Raw genomic sequence first — 12,364 nt, 5'->3', positions numbered from 1 at the left:
CAGTCTCTAAGAGTTTGCCGACCTCAACTAATATAAAGATACCTGTCTCTTCTATCCTTTAATTAAGCTAATAATGTAGCAATTGCCTCATAACACCTGTTCATGACATCTACTTTCATTATTAGTAGCAGGAGTATTTTGGAGATGAAGTCTCGCTCTGTCGCCCAAGCTGGAGTGCAGTGGCACGATCTCAGCTCACTGCACCATTCGCCTCCTGGGTTCAATCGATTCTCTTGCCTCAGCCTCCCGAGTAGCTGAGATGACAGGAGCCCACCACCATGCTTGGCTAATTTTTGTATTTTTAGTTGAGACAGGATTTCACCATGTTGGCCAGGCTGGTCTCGAACTCCTGACCTCAAGTGATCCACCTGCCTCTGCCTCCCAAAGCGCTGGGATTACAGGTGTGAGCCGCTGCACCCAGCCTATTTTCATTATTTAAATCTCATTTGTTTTCCATCTGGCATGTGTGTGTTAGTGTCGTCTCCATGGCTGGAATGTAATCTGTGAAACAGACTACCTCCTACCTCTATGACCTGCAGTCTTTCCTAGGCAAGCTCTCCTCCTCCCCTTGCCAATTGCAGCATGAGGGTGAATCACAAGAGGTCCCCATTCTTCATCCCTTCTTTAAAAACCAAGTAACTTTTGAACAACTTTCCCATCAGCCATCAGCATGATCGTTGACATGGTCAGGCACCTCACCTGACCATGAGCGTATGGGCTCAGGATTCAGTACATGTGACTCTTTCTGTCCGACCCCCAGGTATCCGCCGCCAGACTGCCCATTGCATAAAGAAGGGCCGTGGGATGGTGAAAGCTACATTCTGTGACCCAGAAACACAGCCCAATGGGAGACAGAAGAAGTGCTATGAAAAGGCTTGTCCACCCAGGTAACCATCGCTAACAGCTGGAGCTCTGTGTGTCTGCCTACAGTGATGTCTGACTCAAGAGTGACCCAATGCTTGCTGATAAAGAAATAATGTGTGGCTTTGTTATTTGGATAAACACAAGAACGCTGTTAGAGGTTTCTGTGGCTATGCTGTTGGAGCCTGTGGCAAGCTGTGAGGACATAATTCTCCCAAGAGCAGTATTTTCACAAGGTGATGTGTTCTGTGTTTAATTATTTGGCAAGACTAAGTGCCAAAGCATTGGTGAAGAGAATGCTAAGTGGATCACACAAAAGTAGTTTCACTAATAGAGTTGTATTTTCCAAGGGCATAACCAGTGCAACTCCAGCCTTCAGACGAAAGGTTGGCACCTTCTAATCACAGTGCCCACGTGTACTTCAGGCTGCCCAGAAGAGGGGGCTCAGAGAGCAAGTTTTCCCAACCTCAACATTACTGACACGTGGGGCTAGCTGACTCTTTGTGTGGGGGGCTGCCTTGTGAATTGCAGGAGGCTTAGCAGCATTACTGGCCTGTGTTTACTTAGATGCTGATAGAACTCCCTCCCTCCGAATCCAGGCTATGACAACTGAAAATGTCTGCAGACATTGACAGATATCCACTACAGGGTAAAATCATCCTCAGTTGATAGTCACTGTTATAGAGATATTCAGCAATATTCAGGGTATTGCTAACCACATTGGTTCAAGAGATTGGGATCCTAGAAGGTAGTTGGGATGTTATTATGCCAGGCTTATGTTTAAAAAGAGACAGAGAAAAAAGAAAGGAAAAAGAAAAAGGAGGAAGAAGGAGAAGAAGAAAAGAGGGAGGGAAAGATGGAGAGGAAAGAGGAAGAAAGGAAGGAATATTGGTTGATTTCCAAAAAGTGTCTTCATTCTCTAGCGACCTTAAACAGGGATGTATTTATGTTGCAGAGTCCAGCAAGCGTTCATCCCAGTTCTACGCAGACAAACTATGAGGCATTTAAACAAGGGGGAGACTCACTGGTATCATAAATCAAACAGGTGACAGGGCCGATTCTAAAGAAGAGCTAGAATGTAACAAATATCCAAGAACTAAGTTAGAAAGAAGAGTCAAGACAAGACTCTTGTCTGCAAAAAACCGATGACAGTCTCTTAGTGGTCCAAACTAGCAGGACCCAGAAGCCAGGGTATTCTCAACTCAGAGAGAGGTTTATTTTCTCTTCTGTGGCTTTTCCTAGGTAGGAGCTGGACCCCACCACTACTGAAGCAGGAGAGCAATATGTCATCGCCTCGCCTTGCTCTAGCTCCTTCCTGTGGCTCTTTTGCCAGGAAGAACTAGAAATGACAAGGGAAGATAAGGCTAGCACTAGGTTTTATATGAAATTGCAGTTATGTTACTTTCTCAGGGAAGAATGAGCCAGGAAAGAGAGCCTTTCTTAGAGCTAGTCCATCGCCTACTACTGCACAGAATTCATGAATTGTGAGATTTTTGACTCCTGAGAATGTTAATGAGGCATAATATAATACTTACAGGTTCAATTTCTGAAAATGCACTCTCAAGTAGGATACGATAAGCTAAGTAGAATTCCATGAAACATTCAGATATAATGGTTGTATTAGTCCATTCTCACACTGCTGATAAAGACATACCCGAGACTGGATAATTTGCAAAGAAAAAGAGGTTTCATGGACTCACAGTTCTAAGTGGCTGGGGAGGCCTCACAATCATGGCAGAGGCGAAAAGCATATCTTACATGGCTACAGACAAGACAGAACGAGAGCCAAGTGAAAGGGGTTTGCCCTAATAAAGCCGACAAATCTTGTGAGACATTCAGTAGCACGAGAACAGTATGGGGCAATCTGCCCCCACGATTCAATTATCTCCCACCGGGTCCCTCCCACAACGTGTGGGAATTATGGGAGCTACAATTTAAGCTGAGATTTGGGTGGGGACACAGCCAAACCATATCAATGGCCAATTTACAAAAGTCCTTTTTATTTATGATTGCATTTTAGCTTCTACAGATATTTATGAAATAGTCATAAGACAAGGTATGGATATTACTCTGAGGTGGTATATGAGGAGATAAAAGTTCAGAGAAATTTGATGCCATACCCTAGGGGAAACAGCGGCAGAGAAAACTAGAACTTCTTTTTTTACATTTTACTTTAAGTTCTGGGATACATGTGCAGAACGTGCAGGTTTGTTCCATAGACGTACATGTGCCATGGTGGTTTGCTGCATCTAGGTTTTAAGCCCCGCATGCATTAGGTATTTGTCCTAATGCTCTCCCTCCCCTTGCCCCCCAACCCCCTACAGGCCCCAGTGTGTGATGTTCCCATCCCTGTGTCCATGTGTTCTCATTGTTCAACTCTCACTTATGAGTGAGAACATGAAGTGTTTGGTTTTCTGTTCCTGTATTAAAAACTAGTACTTTTTAAGAACCCACTATTTTTCAAGCTGTTTCCACATAACCATATCATTTAAACCTGTAAGCAACCCTAATTTGTAGATACATTTATGCTCATTATACAAATGAAGACTCTAAAGCCTTCACAAAAATTTTCCTCGGTCACTTAGCTACAAATTTTAGGGTTGGGATTTGAACCCAGATCTGCCTGTTCTGCTGCCTCTGTATGTGCTGCTACACCATGCTGCTGCCTAGGATCTCAGGATAAGCAGGTTTCAGTGCTAGAACCCTACATTTAAACTATTTTGCTCACATTAAAACACAATAAAAATGTTATGAATGCACAGAAAAAGCTGACTCCAAAACTAAGTCATGCCTCCAGGTCCAAGCGATTCTCCTGCCCCAGCCTTCTGAGTAGCTGAGATTATAGGTGCACACCACCACATCTGGCTAATTTTTGTATTTTTAGTAGAGATTGGGTTTCACCATGTTGGCCACACTGGTCTCAAACTCCTGACCTCAAGTGATCCACCCGCCTTAGCCTCTGCAAGTGCTGGGATTACAGGCATGAGCCCACGTGCCTGGCGATTTGCTTTTTTAAGAATAAGTAATAAACTAATATTATTTGTTTTTGCAAGCTTAGTTCACTAGTTTCCTTGTATATGAATTTCAAGCTGCAATATCTTCTTCTGTCACCTAATTTCCATGATCTCTGAAAAGTTCATACCCATCACTGAGACCTGTCATTTCTTTTCCCAAAAAATTTCCCGTGCAAGATTTAATCTTATTTATTTCTTCAGTAAATCTTTAGTAAATAAGAAATTTCTTCAGTAAATAAGAAAAAATCTTATTTTTTCTTCAGTAATATCTTGTTTTTACAACCAATTTCAACATTCTGTGTTCTTCCCCAAAGGAGTATTTGAGACAGATTTTTTTAAGATTTAATAAAAACTTTTGATTAAACATAAAAAAATGTATTACATAGCCAATGGCTTTCAGGATGAAAGCCTTGTAGAGCATGTTCCAGGAGAGAGGAGGCTGTCAAGAAAGAAATTCTTCGAAAATTTAATATATCTGATTCCAGAAAGAGGTTATTTGTGTCCCTTCTCCCTACTGACTTCTCTCTGAACTTTGGTTTTCAGAAAAGCAAAACTCTGCTAGGCCACAGCTGTGGTGGTGCCTAGCATATCCAAAGTACTCAATAAACCTCTGACAGTGATTTTGTTAAACTCTGGCAGCTATATGTAGGTTTCAGTCCACAGAATAATGGCATATGACTTAAACCAAGGTTTCTCAACCTCAACACTATTGCTGCTTTGAGCTGGATAGTTTTTTGTTGTGGGAAGCTGTCTCGTGCCAGTGTAGGAGGTGTAGCAGTACCCCTGGACTGTATCCACTAGATGCCAATAGCAACCCACCCCCCCTTCCCTGTCACCACCAATTTGTGATGATGAAAAATGTCTTTGGACATTCCCACATGTCCCCTGGGGAGGGAAGCTGCAGAAATCTCTGCTGATTGAGACCTTCTGATCTAAATGAAAGGAATGAGGTCATTGAGACTGGAAAAAGCCCATGAAAGAGGGAAAAAGGACTGAGCATGATGTGTGTAGGGGACAAGAAAGCTAGGGAAAATGAGGCTGGAGGAATGGGATATAATGGGAATATGGAGACAATGTGTACACAGGACCAGGAGGTAAGAGTGCTTGCACTGTAGTCATGGTTTTGTCAGAATGTGAAATGTTTAGTTGAATTGGATTTTGGAATGTAAATTCTATTAGGAAAAAGATTCGTACAAAGAAAGATTATAATTATAAAAGTTGATTTCTTAAAGTAAATTACTATTCTCAGCAAGGGTTTAACAAATTCAGTTTTGGACTTTCATTTATCTGAGTAATGAAGGTTAGAAAGAGTGAGGTGTCCTGGTTTGTTGGCGATCAGCGCTGTTGGAGCACATACTGATAGGGGAATCGGTAGAAGCTACTGATAAAAGAGGGGTTATTTTAAAAATAAAAGAAAGATTCAAAGGGTCTCTAACCCATCCCTTCTACTTGATCTCAGAGAAGACTCGTATCCAAAGTACAGTAAACTTTTACAGAATTCTGGAACAACTACAGGCTCTTCAAAGATCTCAAACATAGGCACACACACATACACACACACACACACACACACACACACACGCACTCTCAGACATTTAGATAAAACATAAAATCTCCATAAATATAAAAACAGTATTCTATTAGAAATCTCCTACAAGAGGTGGGATTATGGCAAACACCCAAAAGAATGAGATGGACAGCAGAGAACAACTGGACCATGGCTCCTGAGCCCTGGGCCTGGAAGACCTTTACAGCAAAAAAAAAAAAAAAAAAAAAAAAAAAAGAAAGAAAAAAGAAGATGGTTTTCACTTTAATCTTGTGAGAGTAAGACTAAGCTGTTTTAGTCCGTTTTGTGTTGCTGTACCAGAATACCACAGACTGGATAATTTATAAAGAACAAATTTATTTCTTGGCCAGGCATGGTGACTCACTCTGTAATCCCAGAGCTTTGAGAGGCCAAGGCAGAAGGATCACTTGAGCACAGGAGTTCGAGACTAGCCTGGGCAACAAAGCAAGACCCCTTCTGTATAAAAAGAAAAAGAAAAAATAAATTTCTTTTAAAAAGAAACATTTCTCACATTTCTGGAGATTGGATGGCCAAGATCATGGTACTAGCATTTGATCTGGCGAGGGCCTTCTTGCTGCATCCTTATAAGGCTGAAGGAGGAAGGGCAACAGAGGACAAACATTTGTGTCCTCATATAGAAGAGCGAAAGGGAGTAAACCACTCCCAAATCCTTTTTCAAGTGACCTTAATCCATTCATGATGGTAAAGCCATCATGACCTAAACACCTCCCATCAGACCTCACCTCCCAACACTGTTATATTGAGGATTAAGTGTCTAACTCATATGTTTTAGGGAACACATTCAGACCACAGCAAAATCACAGGCAATATGTTCCCTAAGGGACTGTAGAGAAAACTCCAAGAAGAGAAAACAAGAACGTCCATTATCACTTTGTAGTGATACAGCTGAAAGCCCTATAGCAAGTACTTAGATAAATTAAACTTTCAATCAACTCAGATTAAGGCCTTTTCAGAATGGCATTTTATAGATTCTCTTGGCCTGACCTCCTTTAGAAAAGCCTGAGGTAGGACAAAGTAATTAGATTAATACAGTGGGGCACTTATTGGTTTCACATCATACTGTTCCAATATTATTAGCTCTTTACCCACTAAGGTTAAACACCAAAGAGTAAATAAGTAATCTCAATTACTTATTAAATGAAGAATATGATTGAATTGAGGAATTGCTTTCTTCTGATATTTTTAACTTGAGACTAAAAGTATCACAATCAAAAGAAATTATACATAAATAAATCCAATATTTAGTAAATAAAAGTAAAAAGTTTTATCTTCAAAATTACCAAAATTCAATGCTGTCTCAAGTCAGGAGGCTTTCTTGAAGTCAGGAATGAAGGACTTCCCTCAGTGTACTATTTTCCCATGAGAAATAAAAGTGTCCCACTTGTTACTATACGAAGGGATGGAAAAGTGGGCTGTACAGAGGAACAATAATGGACCCAAACCACACTGAGTGAAGACAGCTGTTCTATCTTCGGTGCTGGGGAAGATTTGCACAATAATGGAGAAGAAGGACAAGAGATGGCTCCCTGCCATTTTCAAAAGCTACTTCTGTGTAACCAGTGGGCCCACATCCTAGATTCTTGAGTAAAAAATTATTTCATTTAAGTTTATTCTTTTTCTACTCATTTCTTATCAAAGGGAGCAGTGAAAATATTAACAAGTAGACTTCAGGAGGTAGGGGAAAAAATAAAGGCAATGTCCCTAATTGATCACCTCCTAAATAATTTAAAAATTTATGTTAAAGTGCCTACTTTTACATTCAATTAAGAGCCAGGAGACCTAGAGTCTAATTGGACTCTTTTACTCAATAGCACGGTCAAAATAACAACAAATCATAACAAATGCTTGAGTTCTTGTTATATGTCAGGCTCTGTACTATACACTTGACATGAACTGGTCTTTCATTTAATGCGCAACAACGCTCATATATATATATATATATATATATTTTTTTTTTTTTTTTTTTTTTTTTGAGACGGAGTCTCGCTCTGTCACCCAGGCTGGAGTGCAGTGGCCGGATCTCAGCTCACTGCAAGCTCCGCCTCCCGGGTTCACGCCATTCTCCTGCCTCAGCCTCCCGAGTAGCTGGGACTACAGGCGCCCGCCACCTCGCCCGGCTAGTTTTTTGTACTTTTTAGTAGAGACGGGGTTTCACCGTGTTAGCCAGGATGGTCTCGATATCCTGACCTTGTGATCCGCCCGCCTCGGCCTCCCAAAGTGCTGGGATTACAGGCTTGAGCCACCGCGCCCGGCCAACGCTCATATATTTTTACACCCATTGAATAGATGAGAAAGTGAGACTTAAACTTGCTTAAAGTTGCACAGCAGAACCCTGGACCTCAGTTTTCTTACTGAAAAGAGAGGGCATGCATATATATCTTTTTCTCATTCAAAAACATGCGTATTTAGCAACTGCTTATGCCAGGCACTCTGCTGAGCTCTGGAGTTATGATTGAAGACACCGTGGCCCTGTCTGCAGCACGCCCCCTAGTGGGTTGGAGTGTCTGCATGGCCCTCCCAGCCCTGTGATCTGCATTTCTGCCCCTGCTTTCTCAGTGGTTGAATGGAATGTATGCTTACGTTGGCGATCTTCTCTCACATGTCCATGTTTGCCTGCAGGTGGTGGGCAGGGGAGTGGGAAGCATGCTCCGCGACATGCGGGCCCCACGGGGAGAAGAAGCGAACCGTGCTGTGCATCCAGACCATGGGCTCTGACGAGCAGGCTCTCCCGCCCACAGACTGCCAGCACCTGCTGAAGCCCAAGACCCTCCTTTCCTGTAACAGAGACATCCTGTGCCCCTCGGACTGGACAGTGGGCAACTGGAGTGAGGTGAGCTCAGGGCTCAGAGGGGAAACTGGCATTATTCAAGCTTCATCAGCCCCTGCCTTCCTTCTCATTATCCGATCCGAGGTGACCCTAGGTAAAATTGCAAAATATCCCTGGCCTGCTCATTTTCCATTCATACGGGATCTTGCTCTAACTTGCTCAATGGTCAGCTTACTACCTGACAGGGGTGAGGTAGATTCCGCCCCGCCAGTACAGGATCATAACGACTAATTAATAAATCAGAAGCTTGGCCGGGCCTGTTGTTAAACCATTGGTAGCAGATCAGGGACCTCCCACGCACCCCAAAAGTGATTTATAAAACATTGACCAGCACATCACTATAGTAAACCCAAACCAAAAGAGTGTCACTTGACACTAAGAAAAATCCCCTCAAATTATCCGTCTGTTCACCATGTGTCAAGGCCAAACCAGACCAAGGTTTATAACATCTATTATCAGACACATAAGTTCAGATGAATGTTGCATTTTCCCCAAATTAATTTGATCTAATTATCTGACTATAATTGAAAATCAGTAAGCTGGAAGGTTATGAAAAGCTCTCCCAGGCTTTAATTTTCTTTGGGTCACTTTGGCATCTGGTTTTGTCAGGCCTTGTCATGTTCCCAGTTATTAGTGGAGGGCCCCAAAGTCTCCAAGGGCCTCAGCTCTGCTTCCCTATATGCAGTTCAGTGAATAACCTAAGGAATAACTAGGAAGTACATGTTTTTTAAAAATTAACAGGCCAGTGTTTAGAGATGGATGCTGACTTTATCTTAAAAACTTCCTTGAATAGCCATATGCTTCCATAATAATGCTACCACTGGCCAGGCACCTGTAATCCCAGCACTTTCAGAGGCCGAGGCAGGAGGATCACTTGAGCTTAGGAGTTTGAGACCAGCCTAAGCAACATGATGAAACCCTATCTCTATTGAAAATACAATTAGCCTGGCATGGTGGCATGCCTGTAGTCCCAGCAACTTGGGGGGGCTGAGGCAGGAGGATCACTTAAGCCTGGGAGATCGAGACTGTAGTGAACTGATATCATGACACTGTACTCCAGCCTGGTTGAGAAAGTGAGACTCTGTCTCAAAATAATAATAACAATAATGTCACCATTGCTCAGGATATTTTAGGAACTCCTATGAGGACTCAGGAGAAAATGGAGAATATCTGATTCAGGAGAATGCCACAGAAAGCCGATTAGAATGGGGCCTGATGGATAAATGAATAATGAGATCAAAATGTTTGTGTTTAAAAAATATTTGATTATAAATATGTGACAGATTGCTTTGCACCTGCTCTGAAAGAAGAATTCTAAAATGTGTCTAAGCAAAGGTACCATCTCTGAAGATACCTATTTGAAAGCAAAACATTCATTTAAATACAGCAGCTTTGATGAAACCTTATTTCCAAGACTCCCTTTTATTAGCTTATGTCACAGTTTAGGTTTATTTACCTTCTGAATCTGTACAGGATGTTGTCTTGGGCATCTAGGTGAAATTAAAAAAAAAAAAAGAAAAGAAACAGAAAGTATAGTCCCTAGATGGTAAGAACTTCCATCCAGTGGGAGAGATAGGATCCAGAAAAGAAAAAGAAAAAAGGAAAGAAAGGAAAGGAAGGACAAAGGTATGCAGGTAAAGAAATATACCTACATACAAATACGGGTGTATTACTGATTCACTCACCAATGTATGTACACACATCAGTGATAAACCAAACATTCTTTTTGCTATTCCTGGAGGAGTATAATCACAGCATTTGGCTGTCCTGCCTTATTAGTCCACCACAACCTAGGTTTCTGTAAATTACAGTGTTGTCAAAATAAGGCTGAATAGAGTATTGTGACTGGCCTATTAAATCTGTTTGCCAAAAATGTGTTGGCTGCATCCAAAACTGTTAACAATTCTTGTCATGTAGAATTTACTAATTGCCAACATCTTAATGCTTTTTCAGAGGACTGCAATTACAGATTTGGCTGAGGAGTTCTTATTGTGTTCATGTTTATGGGAAGCGTAGTAACCTGTCTTAACTGGAGAACAAGAGACCAAAAAGTTGGCATGATGTAAGAAGCACTCAGGTCTGTGGTTCCGTATGCAGCCATTGCATAGTCAGTGGACCACACACGGACAGTTTCTAGCTTCCACTTGACAGAGCTGAGCAGAAAGGCTGGGCCAATGCCGTCATTCAGAAGACGTCATTGGAGTGCTTTTAGTTAAATCAGTATCAAAATATTCATCAAACGGGTCTTCCTTTCTTGTCTCTGCTGTCTTACTAATAACCTTCTAATGAACTTTGCTGGAGTATGATGAAATGTCTTTGACATTCTAACTATGCCCAGATACTTTTTTTAAAGAGAGATGACATAGCGATTCTTGGCAGGCAGTATTTATTGTCTAGATTTTGTCTGGAGAACAACATTATTTGTTGGAGCACTACTCCAGCCATCATTTGGTCTGCACTGTGTCATTTGGGTCACTGTGGATGGTCTAAAACTGTAAGGTTACTGATCCAAAAGGCCCAAGAACTGACAGCCTTCTAGATTGCTATAAAATGGCCTTCTCTGGGTTAACCTAAGAGAGAAGAAAGAGAAAGTACATTCATGAGCTCCCTTCCCTATCAAAGCACTCCACCAACTCAAGCAGTAAGGGAAGAGTGGGCCCAGCTGTGCCAGGTCAGTACACTCCTCCCTGTTCCAGCAGGAATCAGAAAGGGGAGTTCTCTCCCCTGCTGCCCCAGGCAGGCTTTCCTGCCCCCTGTGACCAGCCCCTTTTCTCTAAGCTTATGTTCTAGATACCTGACTCCCACCTCCAATCTCAGGTTTTACCAAGAATCTTATCCTGATTTTGCCCACCCTACTTTGTGGACTTAGAGGGTAAAGAAGGGAACTCTATTTATTGTAAATAGAGACCAGGTATCAAAGTTATTGTGGCTCTCTTGCTTCCCAGATACACCATTTCAGGGGCATGCCTTGTGAGAGGCAGCCAGTCTAGTAGTGAGGGGCACAGTCCCTAGAGCATGGCTTCCTGGGTTCAAATGTGTATGTGTGGCAAACAGGACACTCCAGAAGCCAGGATGTGTGTGTTTATTTATACAGTTTTCCTTTCCAAAGGCTTTTCAGGCAGTTTACAATAAAAGGGCTGTGGACATTGAAGTGGTGAACTGGAAGCTGTAGCCATACCTGGGAGCAGAGAGCAACATGCTAAACCTGAGAATAATAGGGTTATTTTGATGAAGCTTTCACTTTAACCCAGTGCATCCAGACAACCAGGGCAACAAGGGCAGCCCAGTGGGTTCCATAATTCTTTCTATCTGATAGATGGAAGGGTACCACTTCTTCAAGAGACACCCGTGGTACCCCCAACGAGGGCTTTAAAATAACTTGCCAAAATTATATGAGATTTGTAATAATGACTCCAAGGATATAACTAGAGAATGATTCAGTCAGATACTTTGTAAAAAGCTGTGCCATCTTTTTCCTTGGATGGATGGATGGATGGATGGATGGATGGATGGATGGATGGATGCATGGATAACCACCATGTACTTAATAAATGTTTGATTAGTGCATCCTTGGCAGAAAGGGAAGTAGGAAGAGTCCTGACTGAGATCGCAGAGAACCATCTTAGTTCTGGTCTTGTATTGCATAAACTTGCATTGCATGTTATACAGTCTTAGGAAAATGATTTTTCCTTATAGGACCTCAGTTTCCTCAACTATAAACCAACATGTTATTTCTCCTATTAATTAGACTAATGTAATGATGGGTGATAATTTTTCTAGGTTTTCCAGCCCTGGCAATCTCTAATTGTGTGGCCTTGAGCCAGTGTTAATTCTCTCCTAGCCTGTTGTCATTGAGAAACATAGGATTATTGTAAGAATTGAAGAAGATAATTCATGCAAACACTTAGCATAGTGCCTGGTAAATAGTAAGTGTTCACTAAATTATTATCAGACAAGAAGGCAAAAGTCTATTTTCCATGCTAATCTGATTTTGCAAACCTTGTTCAATCAGTTGTACCCAAATGTGCTGAAGGAACTGATCTGTGGCCCCGTAAGTTTTCACTCAGGGAGCTC

At 41.9% G+C, this 12,364-nt stretch overlaps 1 protein-coding gene across 2 annotated transcripts in view; it reads left to right on the top strand.

The window, feature by feature from the left end:
- ADAMTS12 (ADAM metallopeptidase with thrombospondin type 1 motif 12) overlaps positions 1-12,364 on the top strand; it is a 391,880-nt gene that overhangs the window by 328,788 nt on the left and 50,728 nt on the right. For both annotated transcript variants that reach the window (XM_030927984.1, XM_030927985.1), the window contains 2 exons: positions 761-887; positions 8,083-8,293. In XM_030927984.1, coding sequence (XP_030783844.1) covers positions 761-887; positions 8,083-8,293 — 338 coding nt within the window. The remainder of the gene's footprint in view (positions 1-760; positions 888-8,082; positions 8,294-12,364) is intronic.

This window comes from Rhinopithecus roxellana, chromosome 3 (assembly GCF_007565055.1).
Source record: "Rhinopithecus roxellana isolate Shanxi Qingling chromosome 3, ASM756505v1, whole genome shotgun sequence".
NCBI classification, from domain to species: Eukaryota; Metazoa; Chordata; class Mammalia; order Primates; family Cercopithecidae; genus Rhinopithecus; species Rhinopithecus roxellana.
Note: the sequence above shows the minus strand (reverse complement) of the source record. Positions and strands in the feature narration are given on the sequence as shown.